The sequence below is a fragment of the Lates calcarifer genome, linkage group LG23, assembly GCF_001640805.2.
Source record: "Lates calcarifer isolate ASB-BC8 linkage group LG23, TLL_Latcal_v3, whole genome shotgun sequence".
In the NCBI taxonomy this organism is placed as follows: Eukaryota; Metazoa; Chordata; class Actinopteri; family Centropomidae; genus Lates; species Lates calcarifer.
The window spans coordinates 2,358,453-2,381,415 of record NC_066855.1 but is presented as its reverse complement, the minus strand read 5'-3'; the positions used below and the strand labels follow the sequence as shown (position 1 = coordinate 2,381,415).

At 39.4% G+C, this 22,963-nt stretch overlaps 2 protein-coding genes across 3 annotated transcripts in view; one reads left to right on the top strand and one right to left on the bottom strand.

The window, feature by feature from the left end:
* The window catches only part of LOC108889175 (ras-related protein Rab-26), a 71,454-nt gene extending 49,584 nt beyond the window's left edge, over positions 1-21,870 (top strand). Inside the window, 4 exon segments of the mRNA XM_018685542.2 lie at positions 15,092-15,157; positions 16,111-16,167; positions 16,869-16,945; positions 19,587-21,870. Coding sequence (XP_018541058.1) covers positions 15,092-15,157; positions 16,111-16,167; positions 16,869-16,945; positions 19,587-19,689 — 303 coding nt within the window. The 3' untranslated portion in view covers positions 19,690-21,870.
* LOC108889174 (putative protein TPRXL) lies at positions 6,117-9,774 on the bottom strand. Of its 2 annotated transcripts, none has more exons than XM_018685541.2 (3): positions 9,672-9,774; positions 7,769-8,875; positions 6,117-6,834 (listed from the first exon to the last, which is right to left on the bottom strand). In XM_018685541.2, exons 2-3 carry the CDS (start codon positions 8,835-8,837, stop codon positions 6,767-6,769), a joined length of 1,137 nt encoding a protein of 378 aa, XP_018541057.1. In that variant the 5' UTR covers positions 8,838-8,875; positions 9,672-9,774; the 3' UTR covers positions 6,117-6,766. The 2 variants fall into 2 exon arrangements, with proteins under 2 accessions (XP_018541057.1, XP_050922268.1); XM_051066311.1 differs by having other exon boundaries at positions 9,676-9,772.
* Positions 21,871-22,963: the final 1,093 nt, after the last annotated feature.

The window sequence follows — 22,963 nt, the reverse complement described above, 5'->3', positions numbered from 1 at the left end:
CCTAAAAACAGTTCCATATCAATCAAAGATGAGGCAGTAAGGGAAACATCTCTCACAGATGCACATAGTAAAATAATGTTATTATAGTGTAATGAAAGCAACGGCTTAGACAGAATTGCTATTTTTCTCTTTAGACTGCTGTATGAAACCAAACCTATGTCCTCAAGTAAAGGAGGTGAAATGGATTGTCTGGATGGAATTAAGTGAAATAGCTGAAGCTGTTTTCAGTATAATGGGCCCTCCACACATAGAGACTCAAAAGCAGGGAGAGCGATAGCCTGCTAGTCTTTGTGAATGGAACCTGCCGTCGCAGCTCAGAGCTGTCCGCTGAGGTCCAGAGATTTAAAAGACACTCAGTGACACTATAAGGGAATGTTGAGAAAAGATCAACTTTATGCAAATGTCCTATTACAGCAGTGCGAGCAACAACCTGGAAAGAGCCAAATATGCTCGTTTTATTCCCACAGAAACAGAAGCACTTCAGAGGCAAGTGGAGGTCACTTTCAGTGCAGATACAGGACACACACAGTCGATCAGTCTTGCCTGCTCGAGTATAATCGTACACCACAAGGAAAAACAGAAAATTCACTCTGAAAACAGTGAATGAACAAATGCCTCAGACAGAGTATGGTGGCTCAACCTTGTCTCTTAGAAATTCTATTTGTGTACAGCTAAACTGCTGCAGCAAAAACAAATAGACATGATAGACATAAAAAAACAACCTTTCTGTCAACAAGTATCAATCTAAATCTTTACACAGTCATCATCTGTATGTTTATGAGTATGAATCACAGTAAATATGACTCACTAAAAGAACTGCACATATTACAAAAAAGACAAAAAATGTTTGTGGTTCTGCAGTCATTTCCAGGACAGCCTCTCCGTTCATCAACACAGAAGTTGATGAATTTCTGCCAATTTGCCTAATTGAGGTGCAGAGACACCAAAAAGCTTCTGGGTGAACAAAGAAACAAAACCACACAGTTGACTGGCAGGCGAGGGTGGTGATGCTTTGCTCTTCGAGGTCCTTTCCTTTGCCAAGCAGAAAATTAACGATGCAACAACACTCTGCAGCCCTCTGCCTGTTTATAGCTCTGAATCAAATAATGTTTGTCCTTTTCTCTGCCTCCTCTCTCCTTTTCTACTCAGTCCATTTGTTGATTTTATCCATCCTCCCTTCCAGCCTTCATTCTTTGTCTAAACTTTCTGCTTCTTCCTCTGTTTATTTGTCATGGTTTCTCCTTCTGTCCACATTGGCTTTTCACTCCCCTCTTATTTTTGACAAAAAGCATTCCCCATGTCGCTGTCGCTTATCAGGCAGGAGAACAGAGAACAGCTTGAAAAGGCCAACATGTGTCCCATGATTTTTTATTTTTTTTTATAAAGTAGCAGAGATTAAGATGTGATGATTGGATGCTAAGTGTTTATTCAGTCTTTCAGGGGGATTTCAGACAGAAATATTACTATATATACTCTATCTGTATTTGGCTTGGAGTCCACACACAGAAAGATGTACTTGCAATAATGCCTTTGAATGTCCTGTCACCCTAAATGCCCTAAATGCGAACTCCCACTCACATACATTCAGTATACACACAGAATCATATGTAAAAACACACATATTTGTTTCATACTGAAGATATTTTTTAGCTTGCCTGGTGTGATATTGAAGTTTAGAAAAATAAATACAACATACTTTAAGTACAGTTAAGAATAGTTGTAAATATATGATTATAGTAGCTCTGAGTCACTTATAACGCATGGAAGATTTGACATGCCTAAATTAAAACACATCAAATAAAGTAAAAGTAAAAATCAAAATACAATACAAACTGCTATATGTATATACATTTAAGTAAGTCTTTAACAGCTGAATGAATTGTTTTTCATGGTGACATGTTTGCCTTTCATTTAGGCATTTTCAATCTCCCATAATCCTGGAGATAATGTACATTTGAGTCTTAGCTGACGTAGAAATCTGTAAGAAGCACACTGGAAGTGTGTGCTGTAACAGCTATGAGTGTATGAGGGGTGTATAGCAGCTGAACCTGTGCACATCTAATGCAGTGAATTTACCATAATGGACTGAAACAGAGACTGATACACTCAAAGATGTGTTGTATATGTTGAGTACTTAATTTGATATTGACAGGAAGATGATATCTGGAAGACAAACAGAGCTCTGTGTGTCCTCACTGTGGAATTTGAGCTGTATTTTTCAGGATTTCATTATTGTTGCTGTGGTACCAGCCACAAGACTTCAGACCCACATTATCATGGACCACTCACACAACCTGATGCTGTCCCAAACCACACACACACACACACACACACACACACAGTGTGCAGTAGGATAAGCAGCCTAATAAGTGTCGGTCTGTTCTGCCTCCGCTGCTCTCCTCACTCTGAGGGATGAAAAGATCTCTTCTTCTCTGCCTTTTCATCTTTCTCCTCTTGTTCCTCCTCAGAGGCGGGGTGTATCCAGCCATCTCATTTAGACTCCAGAGACTTTTGTTCCTTTTTACTCTTCAAGTTTCCGTTATTAGTCACTCAGTTTGGGTGAAAACTTATATCTGAGCTTCATTCACACCAAGCGTGTTCAGAGCGTTTTTGTCAAACCCTGGAGTGTTTGATCCTTCAGCTCACTTCATTTGGCAGCGTGAGAACAATGTCCTTTGAACTCAGGTGGCACCAAATAAAACTAAGATGCCTTAAAAAAAGACAGTTCTGTGGCTTGTTATCGAGATGCACCAGACCCACTTTTCTTTCCCACTACCATTTCTGACGTAAACTCAGTAAACCTGACTGTGTGGATCTGATTGGGATCACGCACCAACATTCTTTTTGGGTCTTTTTTAGGTTTATAAATCTGTTTTGTTTCCATTTTTTAATGATAGTTACTAAACTTGTAGTCTACCTGCAGTATAACCACTGAAGTCTCATGGATAATATCATTTCAGAGCACTGGTTAGAGATTTTTCATCACTAAAATGTTAAGTAAACACAAATCCTGTCCATTTAATACATTTTTATTTGCCAAAGCACAAGCATCCCCACAGAAATGTTTGACTAATTAAACTACAATGAAATTAAAGAACCTGCTGCAACAAAATTAAATTGCATTAGTGAAATTCTGTTTTAAATACTTTTGAATGTCTGCTTTTATTTTTAATGCTAGATTCAATCCTCCTGGAAATGGATGATACTACTAATCTATGGAGGGATATTCTGCCATTCTCCACAGATTATTCTTTTCAGCTGCTCTTTGATGGAGGGGGTTTGTTGCTGTACCTTCCACTTTAAAATACTAAAGAGTGTACTGCTGGATTCGACATAGAAGACATACTTGGCCAGGTCATAGAGTTTTACTGTTTTCCGCTATACAAACTTCTGTGTGATTTTTGAGGCGGCAGTCATTGTCATGTTTCTTAAGACTGAGGGTCATCTTTTCATTCTGTATTCAGGCAAACAAACTTGCATTCATCTAGTGCCATCTATAAATGTCATCTCTGTTATGCTGCTGCCATAGAAATGGCTTCAGTGATGAGGACTCTTCTCTGTTTGGATTAAAGGGATCTCAGGGAAACTGTCAAAGAATGTCAAAGTGTTTCCTTCCCTCAAAAAGTATTTTTCTTTTTACAAAAGGGAGGTCATCTTATACCTCGTCCTGTATTCAGGCCAACATTTTACATTTACTCATGTACTCAACTTTGAGGTCCTTGACTTCACTCTTAGGAAACATTATTAAGCCAATACAAAAATGCTAAAAAAGTTACCTCTCAATCCAAGTGTGAATGGTAACCAGCCTCCTCCTTGTGTTATTCATCTAACTGAGTTTGCATGAAGATTTGTATTTTTGTACTTTTATCCAATTTTAGACCTTAAAGGAGCTGTTCGTAAGTTTTGCTGATTGCTACATAGCCGTTGTTTGCACTAACAGTTGTTTGCTTATCGGTGTAGTAGAAATGTTCTGCGTCAAACGTCATTCCTTTACTCGACAAGAGCTATCTCCACAATGTTTCACTTCTAGTTTTATCATTTCTTTTCTTCTACGTCAGTTAGCACTGCTAACCACCTAGCACCGGCCCGGTCGCCTTGTCTCACCATCTTCCGATAGCAATTCACTGTAGCGTTCAGACTGCTCTGAAGAAGTAGCACTGTTCAGAGGGTGTATTCTAACCTCTTGAAAATATAAAGATGGCTGAGGCTCTTGGCAAGCGACCATCGCCACCACCTGCTATCGGCAAGAAATCACACTCAAGCAGCAAAGAAAATGTATAAATGGTCCTCTTAAGAATGTGGATATTTTTGTGGATTTAATCCTCCAGGCTGGTCTTGACTTCCTAAAGGGATGGATTTAGTATAAAGTTTCAATTTAGGATTAAGATTGTGTGAGTGTGATTCATGCAAGCACAACTTTTCTTACTTCTTCTTTTATTTACTTATTCTATTTGTTGTTTAGCAAATGGAAAACATGAAACCAAGGAAGGAATATGAGATGCGTCAGCTTCAGATTTGCATGGACATCACATGATATGATGAGTGTGTGTGCGTGGGGTTTCTGCATGTGTATATGTATAATGATCTGCAGTCCCACCACTCACCTGCCTGCAGCGTTGCTTCCAGCCTACACTGCAGTTCTCTCTCTCTCTGTTTGACACACAGCAGCTCATCTCAGCGGACCAAACCCAGATTCATACAACTTACTCCATCTAGTTCTCCTTCTCTTTCTTCATCTTTTTACTTCACACTGACACTAATACACTTAAAGAGGTTTTTTTTCACATTATATTCTGCTGAAATATTTCCAAATATTTCACTGTGAAAGATGTGTTTTTGTAGTAGATTAGTATAGATCTAAGGTCTAATTAGGTTGCAATAAACAAAAGTGTACAAACAAAAGAAATTTACATTTAAGCTTCACATTGGCCAAAATGATGGATGCTGGTGTTTTCAATACTTCGCACTTTTTATGAAGAGCTTTTTATTCCTGTAAACATTCAGATAAAATCACTGGATCAGGCTGGAACCGGCATCTTTGATATGCCACAAAAATCGTGAAGAGATGATGTCCCAAAAAGAGACTTCGGCTGGTGATGCCTTATTGTTGAGGGCATTGTATTTATGCCTCTGCATCATTGACAGTAGTTGCTAGAGGTATTATGTTTGTGTCAAGGTCAAAGGTCAAGGTCACTGTGACCATTAATTCTGTCTGAGCCGACTCTGCCAAGTGTGGCACAAGATGATAATTTCAATACAAACGTGCAAAGATAACAGAAGGTAAACAAGCCCTAGTCTTTGGCTGCTACTATCATGTTGTCCACCCTAATTGCTAAAATGTCCCCGCTGTTGTTGTAGAATATCTGAAAAAGCACACCATGTCAACAGTCTGATGAGCATTACTGGGTATCTGTGAGACTCTGAGATTGTTTTAAGTCCGTAAATACACAGTGATAATATAGTTGGCTTTTCTATCTGTTTTCCCAGTGATTTCCCACTGAGCAGCTGTCTCTTTGTGATTAGACAATCTATATACATTTTGCCGTCTTGAGCCCATTTTCCTGTTTATTTAAATGATAAGAAAAGATTCTCAGAATTTTCCACCTGTGTAAAGTTCACAAACTGTTCCAATCACATTGTAGCATTACAAGCAAGTTAGATTTTGCTGCTGCATTGTGAGTTTGTGCATCTGTCAGGCAAACACACTAAATTCACCCAAGTATTATAGTGTATAGTAAGAGGCTGCCGAGGCTGAACTGCAACATAGCAGCAGAAATTCATCTGGAGGCAGAAACATCAGACTGTGGGAAACATGAATAAAAACAAACAAAAGAGTGTGAATTTTGCACAGAACTTATTAAAAATAAATCATATTCTCACATTCAGTTGGCACCACTAATTTTAGGGCTGTGGCTGTCTATTAACAGGTTTCACTTCTGTAAAATGCCAAAAAAAATGACAAATACCATTCATACATTACCAGAGACCAAAGTGATGTGTTAAAGTAAAATGGTTTGTTTGACCTTCAGTTAAGTTCTATTGAGAATATTATATTCAGCTAACAATCATTTTAAAAAAACAACAGCAAAGTTTGCAAATAATCACACTTGAGAAGCTTCAACAGTATTTGGTTTTTATTTGATTAACAGACTTAAGGGGGATTTAACAGCCCCCAGCTTCAAGAACATAACTGAAAAAAAAATATTGCTGTTGATAAACTAATCCATCAACTTATCAACTAATATCAGTCTGCTTTATAAGTTCAAATTTACTATATTATACATATTATTTCTATTTTTGTTACAAAGAATATATCTTCTATCACGGGTAACTGTAAAGGGAGATATACAACTGTAACTGAAATGGCAATTTAGTGATTTATGATTTGTATCAGTAGTCAGCAGGAACTGCAGTATCTACAGGGTGTGTTTCTTCCTACACAAGCTCCACATCCCCTGAAAGCTACACTTGTTTGTGACTGACAGGAAGAACAAAGTCACATCTCTACAACAGAGAGGAGTCAGCCAGATATTTACAGCAGAGGTCCAACAGGACTGTAGTACATAAAGTGGTAAAACAACAGAATACAGAATACTGGTGTGATAACACTCATATGCTCTGTGGGGCGAAGCTTGGAAAGTGTATTATGTACTTTAAAAATTAAAACACTTTGATTAAAAAATAATCTGTGAAATATTTTGAACAGCCTTGTAGTAAATGGTGTCAGAGGTTGAAAGATCAAGACCGAAGGTTCAGTCGTCCTCTCTCAGATCTCTCTGCCAGGGAAGCGTGGAGTGGACCTCTCCCGGTCACAGCTGGTATCCAGACGCAGCCCTGCAGAACACAGTAAATGTTGTTACTATTGACTGACACTGTGAAGCCCCTCCTCTCCTCTCAGCACATCACATAGGAAATCAATCAAAAGCTAATCAAGGGTGAAAGGCACTCAAGCATCTGCAATGAGATCTTCTTCAAACTTTAAAGACAGTGTTGTGCCATCATTTTCATACACAATAAAATAATTTTACTGTTTGTGTAAATGGGAGGACCAACACTTTTACTCAAGTTACATCATGTTAAGTATGGGATCCAGTGTTTCTGGTGCTTGATCCAAACTAGGAACTAAAAGAAAAGATATTACTGTCTCTGCTGCATCAGTTATGAAGAGACATGTCCTGAGCTGACCCTAAGGACTGCTGTTAGGGGCCCGATCAGAATGTATCTTAATGGCGTGGTATCAGCTAAAATAAAGCTGATAATTATCAGATCCTGTCTTTGTTATGACTGTATGCATCTCAGCCTGCTAGTGTTGCAGAGCTACTCTCCTTTCCCACAGCAGCGCTCTACAGTGCAACATTCTGCTGCATATCTAAGTGAAAATTATGTGAAAGTACCAGAGTGTGACTCAGTTCAGACACTGAGGTTGGCAAAATTCACAGATTCTCTGCTAATTATCATTAACGAAGAGCAGTGTACGAAACTGTCAGGTCGCAGCTTCTCACGCATGTAACGCTAGCTGCTGTTTTCACCTGTTAAAATGACAAATCTTGCAACAGATATCTTTATTCTTGTTGTTTTCCTCCCACTTGACCCTATAATACTTCTGCTGTTATACCACACTCCCTTAGCCATGGTTGTATTTTGGTCCTGAACAGTGCCACTAGAGGGCAGCACCAAAATATGTGAGTTCAAGTTTCTATGTCAAAATCTGCACATTGTAGACTGATAACATTATTCTTCCTCGATGGTAATTGGGAGATTTACTTACCAATTTTTTTATCATGCAGGCTGCTGTGCTTCACAGTCTGTTTAGGTTTTGGCTTCATCACACTGGAGTAAATATCTTTGTCTTTGGTTTTGGTGGTAACAGGCGTATGGCGTTGCAACGAATGGGCAATCAGTTGTGCTATTTGTCTGGCCATGGAGGTTTTTTCTGGAACAGGTGGTGGTATTTTACGTGGCTGAGTGGTCACCTTCACCTCCTCTTCATTCTCCTCACTGAAGACATTATCGGACTCATCTGAATGGGTGACCGGGCGAAGATGCACGGCACAGAGCTCCTCAAGCGTCACCACAGGCAGAGGGGACGCCGAAGATCTGAGGAAGGCTGAGGAGTCAGAGTGGCGCCGGCGGGATGGTTTGGGTTTGAGAGGGGGTTTGGTTTTAGGGGAGAGGTCTTGATTAGGAGTGTTGTCTAATTTAGAGGTTGGGTCAGGACTAGATTCAGGATCAGGAAAGATAACAGGTAGGGGAATCTGCAGAGACAGCCTGTTAGTGCGAGACCGGGGGGAGGTGGAGCTGGACTTGGGTTGCAACTTCCAGCCTAGAGGGTCATGGCCAGTGATAACAGATGTCTTCACGGGAGGTGGAGAGGAGCAGGATGAGGTGGAGGAGGAGGAGGAAGATGAGGACTGACTTGGTGATCTATACATCCCCATGGGGGGGCAGGAGTAGCGTTTGAATGAGGGATGGGGTGCTGTGTGAGGTGTGCAGAGAGATACTCCTCGCTGAGGAGGCCGTGGTTCCTTCTTGTTCTTACTCACTGTAATGACAGATGAGGTCAAACACTGACCAAAGTCAGCTGACCACCGCCGCTGGTGAGAACTGGGGGCCACAGTAGAGGTGGAGACAGTTAACAAAGAGTGCTCTCTGGGCTCCTGGCTGTGTGATACGACTTGTCCTGGCTTTTGTCTGCCCTTGCAGTCTCCATTCTGTGTTCTGTGGCTCACATAATTACCATTAGACACTTTTTTACTCATCTGGCCACACTTGGCATTGCCACCACTCACACAGGCTTGACTAACAGTGCCCTTTATAGCAGTGGAGCCCTTATTCATCTTGGGGGACTCAGCGTTTGGCAGGTATGCTGCTAACCCTGTGAAGAGAAACATAGAGGGAGTGAGGAGGGTCAGGATGTCTAAAAGATGAAAAGAGGAACAAGAGACGCCCATCTCAACTTCTCACACAGGGTTTCACATGTTTCAGAACCAGTTCGCTTTCGCAATAAAGCTGGATGCTGTGCCAACACCCAGCAGTATTTAAAAGGACTTTGTTGATCAACTGAAAACCACCAGTTTTAATTTGAAAAGGTAATTTTGTCATTGTTATAGTACACAAATAAATGTGTAACTACTGTTTAGCTTTTAGTTACAAGGCTAAGCTATTGTAACAGTAGTGCAAGTGGGAAAAACTCATAAAGTTGGCAAACTGAGTCAGTAATATCCTTCATACAGCAATATAATAGCTTAAAGTGTTGCAGATGTTAGATAGCATTAGCCAGCATAAGCAAAGTATGCCAGAATAGTAAGGCAGAAAGTAAGGCTGTCACATCAAAAACCCCGGGTGCATTGAATTTTATGACTTACCGGTATTATACTTTTCATTTGTAAGAGAAAGACTGTGTTATTTTTTACGTTTTAAAAGTTACACAGTAATACTTATACTATACTTATATATTATATAAATAAAGTTGCTGGTTTGATTAAACTACAATATTGGGCATGCTAACTAAACAAACATAACATTCTCCAAAAATAGTACATAACTTAAAATGTATTACTTTGACAGCCTCAAATGATCATACACAAGAACTTGCGAATTAATACGGTCATGTTTATTATCTGCATAATTTGTGCCCAAGATGTAAATATGTATCGTGTAAAACAGTTTACCTACAGTGCCGTGTTGATCTCAGTCCTCCTTCAGTCTGAACTAATCTCTTTCTCGTATCTCTTTCTAAATATCTCTCTCTCAGTGTGTTTCCTCACCCAGCAGCCCACCCAAAAATATGACCACAGCTTCCTCAAATAAACGCCCAGAAACCCACAGAGTTCTCATTTCACACACACTCACACATGCGCAAACGCACACACACACACACACACACACACACACACACACACACAAACAGTATAAGAAAGTGTATATTTTCTTCATGAGAAACTGATATTAAACTATTTTCAGTAATATTTAAGTCTGAGTGAACATAACATTTTTTGCTTTGATTGTGTGGCCATTGTCTGTGTTGGATCACAGATAAACAGCCTGACCACTTACTGGCATTTGTAGTCAAGTGTGTCATAATGAATCGCTTTCTGCTTCACAAACTCAGCTGCAGCTGCAGGCAAGAATGTTTTCAGCCTCGCTAGCAGCATTGCTTTAAGGATGTCAGTCAGTCAGTAGGTCCAGACTGAAATATCTCAACTCCTATCAGATGAATTACCATGACATTTGGTACAGACATCCATGGTTACCAGAGGATGAACCCTGTTTACCTCCTTAACCCCTTAACTTTTCACCTAGTGCCACCAACACGTCAAACATTATCACTTGTTGACATCTTTTGAATGAATTGACATATTTTGTGCAGACATTCACAGATCCCACGCATACTTTGTTTTAGTGCTAATTAGAAAATGTTAGCGTGCTAACTTGGTAAACTAAGACAGTCAACATGGTAAACATTATACCTGCTAAATATGCATTTAGCATTTAGCTCCTAGTACCACTGTGCCTAAATACAACTTCACAGATCAGCATGGCTGTAGATTTTTAGTCTTGTTACTACACAGAAACCTGCAAGTAGAATGTAACTGCATTCACATCCTGGAAAACATTAAAGTGCAGCTATTTTGGTCTCAGTGATTTATAGAATTAAAAAATTTAGGACCTTAAAGCCCATATGTGTGTGATAACGCAAAACATAACAATTCTATATATAGCAACTTTATTATTGACAAACAAACAAAAAAAACGTAGAAAGTTGTGAGTTTTAAGTCTTTCTGGTGATATTGTTTCTTGCAACTTATTCTATCCACTGGAGCAGTGTCAGAGCATTTTGATATAACTTAACATTAGTGATGACATTTTTTTGCTTATCTGTTTTGAAGAGATGCACAAAGTTCAGGGAGCTGTAGCAATATGCAAATTAGACTGTGACATTATCTGGTGACTTCTGCAGCGGTCAGTTTAATTGGTTAGTCACATTTATTTTCTTTGCATCGCTCACACATTTGTTACAAGTTGTTTGCACCTTTTTTTTGCATCTCTTGACAGCTGAAGATACTTTTACCTTTGTACAAAATGCAGTGGCTGTACACAAAACCAAAGTGCCAACCTGAAAGCTTATGTAAGCTTAGAACTATCTGAACAGCACGTCACAAGCTATCACATGTAGACCAGCACATACACGTGTCCTCCTCTCAATGCTCCTACACATTTATGAACTCTAACGCTCAGAGTTTACAGTCAGTCCTTTGAAGTTTGATCTGCTCAGAGGCTGCTCTCCCTCTCTCCCTTCCTCCTAATCCACCCACAGGCCGCCGAGATCTTTCAAGGCTGTGTGAGTAATTGGCAGGTTCACATGTTGTCGAGAGTCGGGGCTGCTAGGTGAGGGCTCGGTACATTAATCTCTGTGTAATGAAGTGATGTAAACCCCTGGAGAGGCAGCGCAGAATACTGTAAACCTGCAGACGAGGGGGAGGGATTACCGCTGATCTGAGTGGTTTTCATCTGACGATACACAGAGAGGGAGGTGGGGGGGATGCAGGAGGAAATGTGTGTGTACCATACAGTATGTATGTGTGTGTGAGAGAGGGAGACCTGACCTTTCTCTCTTGCTGTTTCGTTCAATAGCAATGAAATATATTTGCCTCTGCTCACCACCGGTCAGAAGTGGTCAATATCTGCTTATTGATGCTTGAAATGGTAACAGCAGCCCTCTGCTCAGCTGCCCGTCTCTACTTATTTTATATTTCTTTTTTATACCACATCACTGTAAAAACTCATGCTGTGAACTTTCAATTCAGTTTGTTCTATTAAAAAAGTCTGGGAAAGATTTGTTTTTCTACAGAAGTTAATTTGAAACAGGACTGTGTGAATCTGGAGCGGAATAGACAGGATTTAACGTACAATACTATGAAGCGAAACATTCAGAAAACCAGTGGGAATAATGTCCAAAGAGCAAGAGGAGTATTTTATGATGTTTCTTTATTTTATTTCTGAAGTTGACAGAGAGATTTCTCACAATGTGTAAGCACAGAAAGGCTCAGTGGAGATGTACTGTACAGCTCAGTGGAAAATGGAGCGATTTGCAGGCTGATCCCCTCAGGTTTGCCAGCAAAATGATTAAAGAAACCTGTCAGATTTTTCGAGGAAGGACTCAGAGATCTGAGTGTGACAGTGCACCAGACTGGAAGGGTTTGGTTGGACCCCTGCAAGTATAAAATGTCACAGATTTTAATGGTTTTCAAACCGTTTGGTAAAGCAGAGGAGTGGAACCGTTCGAGTTGTGATGTCTTGTTGAGGAATCTGTTCCACTTAACTCAACACGACGGAAGTCTGTTAGGCCCTCCCAAAAAAATCCCCATGGTGCACTGCAGTTTTCAAAACCAGATCTTTTAAGGTAGCTGCCTTTCAGGAGGTTTGCAGTTTTCATGTAGGACTTGTTAAGCAGAATAATGTAACAAATACTCTGCTGTTAATAGCAAGGGTAGAATTGCTAACATTTTCTAACATCACTAAATACTGCAATAAAATACACAGTTTTCTGAATACAAACTGATCAGTATGATAAACCCAAATCATCTGATTTATCTGGTGAAATTATTATTAGTATTATTATTACATGTGATTTTTTTAGATGTTTTCAGTCAATATTCACTGATCAGCCACAACTTTAAAACCACCTGTGGTGTTGTGGTGTCTGGCAGCGGGGTCCTGTGGGTTGCAGGGTGGGGTCTCCATGGATCTGGCTTGTTGTGGTGCATCCCACAGATGCTGGATCAGATTGTGATCTGGGGAGTTTGGAGGCCAGGTCGACACCTTGGGCTCGTCAACGTGTTCCTCGAGACATTTCTGAGCAGTTTTTGTGCTGTGATGGGCCCCTCCCATTGGACTGCTGAGTGCAGTTGATATGGTGGGCTGTGATTGGTCAGCAACAGTGTGTAGGTGGCTGGTACATGTCAAAGAAACATCCAGATGAATGTCAGGAGCCAAGGTTTCCCAGCAGAACATTGTGTTGTAAAGAAATGATCAGTGTTATTCACTTCAGCTGTAAGTGGTTTCAGTATTGTGGCTGATCAGTGTATATATACAGCCTAGGCCACTTTACCTGCCTTTATAATCTATACTATGACTTTCAGTGTCAGATGTGTTCTTGTATAAGGAGAGCTTTTCATTTGTAGACATTTGGCGGAGGACATTTTTTTCTTTCACCTCAGTACTGATGAAATGTACATTCTTACTCTCATACTGCATAATCTTCCTGTTCTCCATCTCTCAAACAGTAGAGGTGTTTTGACACAACCTTGAACCGCTCCTAAACACTGACTTCACTGTTGCATAAGCTCTCCATTTCATCACACCTAACTCCATCTTCTTCTCATTCTTATCCAGGCTTAACAGCAGAATCTCAGAATACCTCACCTGTCCTTCGTGATCCCACCAACAGAAAATAAAGCAAACAACAAATCCTAATGATCCTCTGTGGCTCATTATTTTAGTATTTTTGGTGCCAAAAATTATGACTTTTCAGGATTTTTAAAATGTTTGAAGGTTTAGATTTAATCATACACACAAAAGCACACAGGCATATAGTATCTGCTTAGAGAATGTAAAGGGACAGTAATTACCATAACTGAAATTATGTCCATAATCATATGGGCTAATTAGAAACGTGAAAGTAGGCCAGCTACCTGACTGTAATGTAAGTTATTGATAGCCTGCGTTAATAATCCTATTTTACTATTAACGCATTCTTATCGTCATCCAAGTACACTGCTCAGCTACATGTATATGTTCAACTGTAGGGGAGTGTAGGTAAATAAATAAACAACAGGACCCATTTCTCTGAAAGGAGACCAGTACATGTTTAGATGCAACAAACTGCATCTTGCAGTTTCTTAGGTTAAATGTAAATAAACAGATTGTGTCTGAAGTGAACATTTGCTGTGTTAAACCAGACCACAGTCTTTCTATAACTTTCATATAAAATTGCTGTATTCACTACAAATGGATATAGTCATGCAAGAGCAAATATTTTGGCCAAAAACATCTGATTCATTCAGTATGAGTATTTGTGTGACTTGCCAAATACATTGATTAATAGTATTTCCTCAGTATGTTAATATGTAAACCTGTCGACTTTATAATTCCTTCTAAACATAGTTTCTGTTGTAAATTAGCTGCATATAAATGTCATTTCTTGGAGACAGGGTTGCCTGAGGCATCCTGTACCTCATTATTCCAGATTCAGAATAAAAGACATGTTGTGTATATGTACTGCTACCAATGATTCATTTGACAAACAGTAATAAAATGTTGTCTGCATCACAACCTTTCACAAATGTCACTTCTGCTGTTTTCTGTATAGAGCCCATTAAAGTTGTATTACCTTCAATCAGTGCATCAGTGGAATATTGCCAAGTGCATTTATTTGTTTTTGTTGGTGGAAGAAATTCTGAAATATTAGCTGACGGTAAAGACAGACTTGTCCGATACTGTTTTTTTAAGCTGCATTCGTCGTCTTTGTCGTAGCTGCTCGGTGACATCACTGATCACTGGACACAAACTTTGCCTGAAAGTCTCCTGACTGTGGGATGGAAACCGTTTGTTTCAGCCTCTGTTTTCATGTGTACTGCTCTAGCAAACTAACAATGAGATCTACAATATATCTTGAGGAAATTGGTGTGTGCGCAGGCGTACAATGTCTGAGTGTGTGGATCAAAGAGTATGGGAGTCCTCAAGAGACACTAAGTGCGTTTTAACCAAGACAGGTAACACAGAGCCAAGAGACTACTGACCTATAATTGGAAGAAGATGGATGGATAGAGAGGCAGGAGGAGTGAAGAGGAGAAGATCTGGAGGAGAAGGGCAGGGCAAGATGAACTGCAGCCACTGACCAATAAATTAGTCTTTTGTCTTTCTCCCTCTCTCCTTTGCTGTGAATCCATCCATAACCTCTGGCACCACTCTTTGTCTCTAATACCTCGGCTCTATCATGCCTATTGCCTATACTCTCTCTCCTTGTCCTTCTTTTCCTTTCCCCTTTTTTGGATTTCTTCACCACTCTGTGCTCTCTTTCCGTCTCCAGGCGTGGTTGACAGAGATCCATGAGTACGCTCAGCAGGACGTGGTCGTCATGCTGCTGGGCAACAAGGTGAGACCTTGTTGCCAACACTGGGAGATGGATGGACAGATGGATTCATAGAGGGTGGGATCATGGAGGGAGGTATGGTGGGAGACGGAGTGTGTGGATGAATAGATGGATGTGCTTGGAAGCAGGGAGAGAGAAGTACTTTGTTTTATGCATCACAGACAGGATTCTCAAATGTCACGTTTTAGAGGTTAATGATAATTTCAGTGGTTATAGCATCATGTTGGTTAAGTGACCACAGGTATTGTTAAAGTTTAACTATAAATCAACAACTGAACAAATGACTACACATAGTGATAAACCCACAGAAATTAGGCAGAAGGTTATAGCAACTAGCTACTGAACACAGGATGTTCAACTTAAAGTCAGGTACCTTCTTTTAACTAGTCTTGATTTACAACTCAGAAACCCTCGGCATTGTTTCCAGCCAGGAAACAGGGAAGCCATATTCAACAGAAAAGCTCTGCTGCACATAATCTGCCCAGCAGCAAATAAAGTTAGCGACTTGCTAAATGAAGTCAGACATCTAATGTTAACAAGTTAAAAAGACACATTTATCTTAGTTGTTGTGATGTTTCTGTTATTTCACGAGGCCAGAAATTAAAGTAGTAGTACTACTAGTTGTTTTATTATTTTTTTTAATCTCTGCATTTATGACATGAAAGGTAAGAAAATGTGGGGAATAGCTTTTTAGCTCAACAGCCTTGTTTCTAGCCACAGCAAGCCATTAAAGCTATGATAAACTGTGCATCACCTGCCTGGCCGTGGTCATAAAAATAGACATAAGACATAATGTTGAAGAAGCTGCTCAAAGATGAGAAACTAACTGGCAGGTATTGAAATTTATGTTGTAAAAAAGGAAAATTTCAGAGAAATGTACATGGATATGTCAGCATTAGTCACTCTCAACTCTGTGTGACAGAGTTGGTTTATATTGTGTGTCCATTGTGTTGTAGGCTGACTCCACACATGACAGGGTGGTGAAACGAGAGGAGGGAGAGAAGCTGGCAAAGGTAAGCCTCATGATACACACACAAGTGTGACACATGTGACAGGGATAACAGACATGCTTTACTCATTCTGCCCACATGGACCTAACAACTCCCCCCATGCAGCTGCAGTATCTTGATTAGTGTGTGCAATTATGTATTCATGGAGGCACATAATGTTGTTATTGTTTGGAGTAAATGACGGGCGGGGGGGGGCTTGCTAACTTAATTTTCCAGGCCGTTTCGCTCAGATAAATTCTGAGAGGCATGTTAGATAAAGTATGAGCACAAGTGGTAGGGAGTGGTGTGGCAAAGGAACTGCAGCTGTCAAGGTAACACGAACAGCAAGAATATTGACATGCACACACACACACACAGAATGAGATTATTATACCTGGGAGCATCTTTCATTGACTGCATACTGTGCTCTTTCTCTTTCTTTTAAATTACAACAAAGTGGGGAGAAAATTATATCTGAAAGCCAGAAATCTCAGCACCCATCTGAATTATTGTTGAATTATTGGTATTGATCAGCAGCCCTCTCATCCCTCTCCAGGTACTTTAAACCATAGCTCTAAATCTAAACTCCTAATTCTACTCATAAACCTCATCTCTCTGTCAGCGTCAAGGCATTTTCTCCTCATAGGAAAAGACATGCTATAAGAGTGCTAAGTTCACACACATGTACAAAAACACAACCCTAATAAATGTGTTTCTCTGTGCAGGAGTTTGGAGTGCCCTTCATGGAGACGAGCGCTAAATCTGGACTGAATGTGGAGCTGGCCTTCACCGCTGTGGCCAAGTGAGTCACACACACACAAACACACACAACAGCACAGTATGAGGAGCACAGTGAGGATCCCTGTGTCCTCAGACTGAACTATAACTTTACTTTGAAGGAACACACAGACATGTTGAGTTGAGAGTTTGTGTGCTCTGCCTATTAAGTGATAAAGAAGTAGGACATCAAAATCATCCATTTGTCCCTGGTAGGTCTGGTGTTCCATGAAAATAACACTGCACAGTGTTTTGAGAAAGTAACCCAGTCATTTTAAATGAAATACAAAGTTGAATTAATTCAATAAAACACTCCCTGGCTCCAGTCAGTGCACTGAGGGGTTTTCTGCTACTTGGTCTGGTATGACTGCTAGCTTATGTTAGCTAATGTTAGCTAATGCTGCAGCAGGACAGGAGGATGTCTTAAAGTAAGACTCAAAAGAATCTCGGGAAATAGGCACAACATTACATTCTCCTCATTGGTCCACAGTATTTTTGTCATGCTTCATGTATGTCACGATTTATCCTCTAAGTCTGATAACATTTTGCTGTTATCAATACACAGACTTTTCCACCACTGCCAAACATTTTTCAAGGTTTTTTCAAATTTCCACTAAAAATCAAGTGGATGGAAACCCACCCACTGCCCCAAGTGAAGACTTGTAGAAGAAGTAAAGGGAACTCATCGGTAGTTTGGAATGATGCATACGTAATGTTAACTGTTTTGTTGACAGGTTAATGTGTTGATTTAATATATTGCACTTTTCTGGATCTACTTTCCCCCTCTTTATAACTCAGTTATAAAATCGCTAAAAGGAACATTCATTAGGTTTCACTGATGATGCTGTGTTGAAAAGTGCTTTTTAATCAACAGAGGCAGTAAAAACAGGCCCATTAACAGCAGCAGCATGTACTGTGGCATGTTGAGTCTGGCTGGACACCAAACACTTTAAACAGTTTAGCTGTGCAGTAATTACTCTGTGGTGGTCAAAGATTGTGTTGCACATATGAACTGTACCTGAAATGTTTCTGTAACACTAAAACACATTAGAAATGCTTTGTTTTAACTAGAGGCATTACATTTTGTGTGATGCTGCATGAGTCCATATTCAGTTTTGAGAAATCTGCACTTCTGATGAAGGACAGGTGAGAGAGGACTGAATTTAAAAGCAGAGAGCAGGAAAAAAACCAGCAGCAGTCTGGTAATGATAGGGGAGAGCAGGGTTATTAATGCATTGTTATTGATGTACATTTGCATTTGTTCCCTGTGGTCATGGTATGATAACAGAAAATGCCAAACTCAAGCACTCAGATACAGGGACCCAAATTACAAATGTGTTCTCTTGATAACAGAAGACCAAATCGTCCTACTTGTCTTTAATAAGAACAAAAATAATGCTGAGAATTCTATTTTGAGTGAGTGTTTGACTCAAATGTGTAGTGTCGGACAGTTTGTGTGGGAGCTGTTTTACATTTATAGCCTTGTTATGGTAACAAGCTGGCATGGTTGGGTGTTGCCAAGAATAGCATGACAGTCTGGCACATAACAACCTGCAGATACAGAATATAGAAACCACATCTTCTCCTGTTGTTGTCCTCTTGCTCATGTTAACGCCTTTTTAGTTTTTACATCTCTTGTCTCTGTTTTTTTTTATCTCTCCATCACTTCTCATCTGTCATTCTACCATTTTCCCACCTCTTCTACTCCACCTCACCCCATGTTTTAGTTCATTTTGTGCTTTAGTGCAAAACACACGTGTGCTGAAAGGAAAAGCAACAACATGATTCACATGGAAACAACAACACTAATTGTGACAACAGCACTAATCTATACTTCAGTGATTACTGTGTTCTTTAGCCGCCGACCTATGTCTGTTGTCCTATGTAAATGTTATTTTTCTTCTTGTATCTAGCTTCTCATTTTGCTTTTGACAAGAAAGCCAGTAAGTGTATTATGCTGAATAAGTTTGACTGTGAAAAATCATCATATTTTACACTGTCTCATAATATAAACATGTACATGTTTTTGCTGTTGTGTGCATTCCATCAAACAGAAATATTCTTGGAATCTCATTTTATACACATTGTCCTAAAATTCAATTCAAACCATTCAATTCAAATTTGGCTTCTTTGGAAAGTTTGGGATCTCCAAACTAGGACCTTGGGCCCAGCAGTCAGTCTGTGGAGTCAAAGTTAATAACTTGTCAATCACACATCAAAAGTGACAACTAGCACAGAGCAATATTTCATATTTAGCTATATTCCAAACTGTGACCTTTACAAAACTGAATGATTGCACAAGGAAATAAAGACGACAAAATGAATGTAAAAACCCAATAAGGAGGCAAAAAAACAGTTATTGATGAAATTGTCTGAAGCTTACAACAAGGACAGCAACACAATATATATTTTGGTAAATATTCTGCAGTAATCATTAATTTCAAAGCAGGCCTATGTTAGTGCCTACAAAAACAAATTTCACATAAATCAGATTAATCTGCCAGCCGGTAACAAACCATCTTTGTGACTGACGCCAAACCTCATCACCGTGGCAAAAAGGTAATTGTGATAAATCTCAGAAACCACAGCACAGTTTGAAAGTTGTCACCTCTCTCAGTTAGCAGAGCTAGCATGGCCTCACGTTACTGTCTCTGCCTCTGTCTCAGAGAACTGAAGCACAGGACCATGAAGGAGCCCGACGAGCCAAAGTTTCAGCTGCAGGAGTACGTCAACAAAGAAGTGAGGACTGCTGGCTGCTGCCGCTCGTAGACCCCATCCTATCTGTGCGTGTCTGCCCATGAGTGTGAGAGGAGAGAGAGAACAGGTACATTCTGTTAGAGTATGTAATAAATCTGAGTTGGTGTGTCTGGGAATAATCATGAAATTCTCAGTGTTTGTAATATTTCTATTAGTGGTGATCTGGCTGATATGCTCTCTCTCCTAACCCACCTTTCCTCTGCAACTGTGAATGTAATATAATTCCTATCTACATGCTTGCACAGAGACGTGCATGTTCACACAGACACACACACACATTGTTGCACACCTATCTTTGTGAAGAACCTTTATCAACATAATACCTATCCACTCACCCGAACTTTAACTGGCTAACCTCAACCCTAACTCTAACCCTAACCCAACCCTAACCTAAACCTAACCCAAGGCTTAACCCTCCCAGAATTTTGGTCCCCGGTTTTTGGACCCCACAAATGTAGTAAAACACACACGTACACGGCTATGTTTGTAAGTATACTTCCTGTTTAATTCAGTCTGTGCAGTTTTCCATAAGTGTGATGTACATATTTTAAATGTAATTTTACTTTTGTGTTCTGAAATCTTTGTAGTTTGTAAATGCTTGTCTTGTTGAAACTAAAGTATATCGACACAAATATTACATCAATCAATCTTGTTAAAGTAATAGAAATAGATCCTATGAACACATTTGTACGGATGCACCCAGTGTAAGCTGTTGAATGGCACTGTGTGCTGTTTATGTACAGGATAAAATATGAAAACTGTTTTTACTTGTGATCATGACTATCATCATACTGATGTGTCTGTGAAATATGATTTGAGCTCTTGACATTTTGTACACAGATTGTTCAGTTTGAGTTTAAAGCTGCTATGTGAAGCATTTAACATTAATAAATCTCCCTCAGTAATTGTTAGAGTATATTAAATGTAAGAAAAACATCATCAGCAACCTGTAGGTGTCCATTGATCGATACTGTACTTTGCATTCTAATTATTTGGAGAGAAATCAGTTGTATTATATGGCAAATAACAGGAAGACAGTTCTGGCTTACAGCTCCAACATGCAAAGGACAAATATCTTTTTTGACTTTGTTGTGAAATCTGGTCTAAACCTGGATTTAAAAAAATAAGTTGGAGTTTAGAAGATAAGTACTTTAACACAAAAAAAAGAAAAAAAAACTTTACTCAAGGTCTACTTACTTGCATTTTCTGGATCTTTTCCATCACAATCCATGGTCTTCATCAGTGGGTTGAGCTGATGGATCAGCTCCATCAGCTTTAAAATTAAGCAAGATTGACTTAACTAACGATTACGCCAAATAAATTCCATCTTCGGGTGAAGACCATGAGATGTGGCAGAAAGCTCCTAATTAAACTAGTAATTGGACTTTGACTTTAGATTTATTTTGAAATTGAGTATTGCTGTTGTTGAGAGAGATATTATAGATTATTCTCCACTTTTTGTAAGTATCACAGTGAAATTTAAACTATATGGTATATTGTCAACTTTTGTATACTTTGCCAGGTTTTATTTCAGTGCATAGAAATGTTAGAAACAACACAATATAAACTGTAGTGTAAAAGCAAACATGAGCACAGCAGACATTCAGAGTGCAATTCTGGTAGTTTCCAGCCAAGATCACAGAATTGAGGAAACTCGACCTTGAAGAGGTGTTGGCAGTTTGTTCAAACTAAAGGAAGGTTTGGTTGAATCTATTTGTCACTTGCTTTCACCTCCTGAGGTTTTGTAGTTCCTGTCATTCCACAGAGATGTAGCCATTGTTACTGGGTCTTTGCTGAACTAATGTTGCACAATCCCCAAGAGGATGGTAGAGGGAAAGGTAATTGGAACGTTGATAGTGGGAGAGAGATGCTGCTATTGTGTGTTGGTATCAAGGAGGAGCAACAGCTGCTTTGAATCAATAACCTGCCACAGGCATTTTTTCCACTGGTTCTACCCAGTGGTAGGAAGACTATTTTTTTCAGATGTTTTATCAAAAATAGTTATGCTAATGTTAAAAATACTATACATTTTATTTGGAAATACTGTAAATACAGATTTGAAATGCCTACAATTTAAAATAAATCAGACGTAATTAATTTATTGTTAACTTGTAATCTGTATATTGTCTCTTAACTGAAATTATTTGTATTGTATCAATCAAGTATTGACATTAAAGAATCAATCAACAATAAATGACTTGTTCTTACCTGTGGATGAGCAGTGATATAGCTCTGCAGCACCATCATGTGGCTGTCACTTGTTATTACAATATGAACTTTTGCAGTATCATACAATTAGTTTATCTGGTACAGTACAATCCATTTATAATTTCTTGAAAAATAGAAACTTGCATCAAAATAGCTCTTGCACAAAACTGTGACATATACTGAAACTTGTCTTGGTGCTTTTGCAGTTTACATAACAACTCACATGCTACTGCTTTATTGCCTTCATCTTATTTGTTTTTCATCCTAGCTCTCAGACTCTCTCATGCTCTCAGGCCTGGAAAAGCATTGAATCAGAACTCTTGGAATGATCTGTGTTAAAAGAAAGAGCGGTCAGCACTTTTCACTGGGACAGGAATCCATCTTGTGGCTTGAATACAGGTATACGTGGGTATTTTGAAAATGATATTTTAGCCTAGAGGTTTAATCATAGTCTTCATGTTCACTATGACATCCCACAGGATTTGGATATTGGGTGTGTATTCATTTCCCTCTTGGCTGTTTCACATCATATTAGTGGTTACCTTCGCCATGGCACACAGTTCATCCATTGTATGAAAAGTGGGTTGGCATCAGGATTACTTTTGGCCATTAGAGTCATGTTTCTGTCCATTTCATGAATATAAAGTCTAATATTCACTCTCTTTTTATCCTTCTCTTTATGGTCTTCACCTCTCACTGGGGGAAGTATCTGTCTGTTTAGCAGCTGAATAATTCACTGTGTTCACCAGATAGTTGCTAACTTTTTCTGTCACCTGTTTGGCGCTGAGCAGGTAACACAGTGGGGCTGTAATGGTACTGAAATAGAAAAAGGCATCCAAGTTTCCAAACACAAAGTAACAATAGGCCCCAACAGCCCTCAACAATCTGTCAATAACATAACCTCCTGAAAAGATGCATGCTTTGTACACACACTGGGGACACAAAAGCCTCAAGGGTTAGACTAAGAAGCAGCATGAACAATAACAATAGTTCTGAAAGCTACAACAGTTGCCTGCTGTGGCTGAAAACAGGGCCGCTGTAGAGCTGTAAACTATTTAACTAATTACTTGCACACATT

Coding starts and splice junctions, on each gene's coding strand:
- LOC108889174 (XM_018685541.2), bottom strand. CDS start 8,837: ATGAATAAGGGCTCCACTGCTATAAAGGGCACTGTTAGTCAAGCCTGT. Junction 6,835..7,768: donor CCTGCATGATAAAAAAATTG/GTAAGTAAATCT, acceptor TGTGTTCTGCAG/GGCTGCGTCTGGATACCAGC.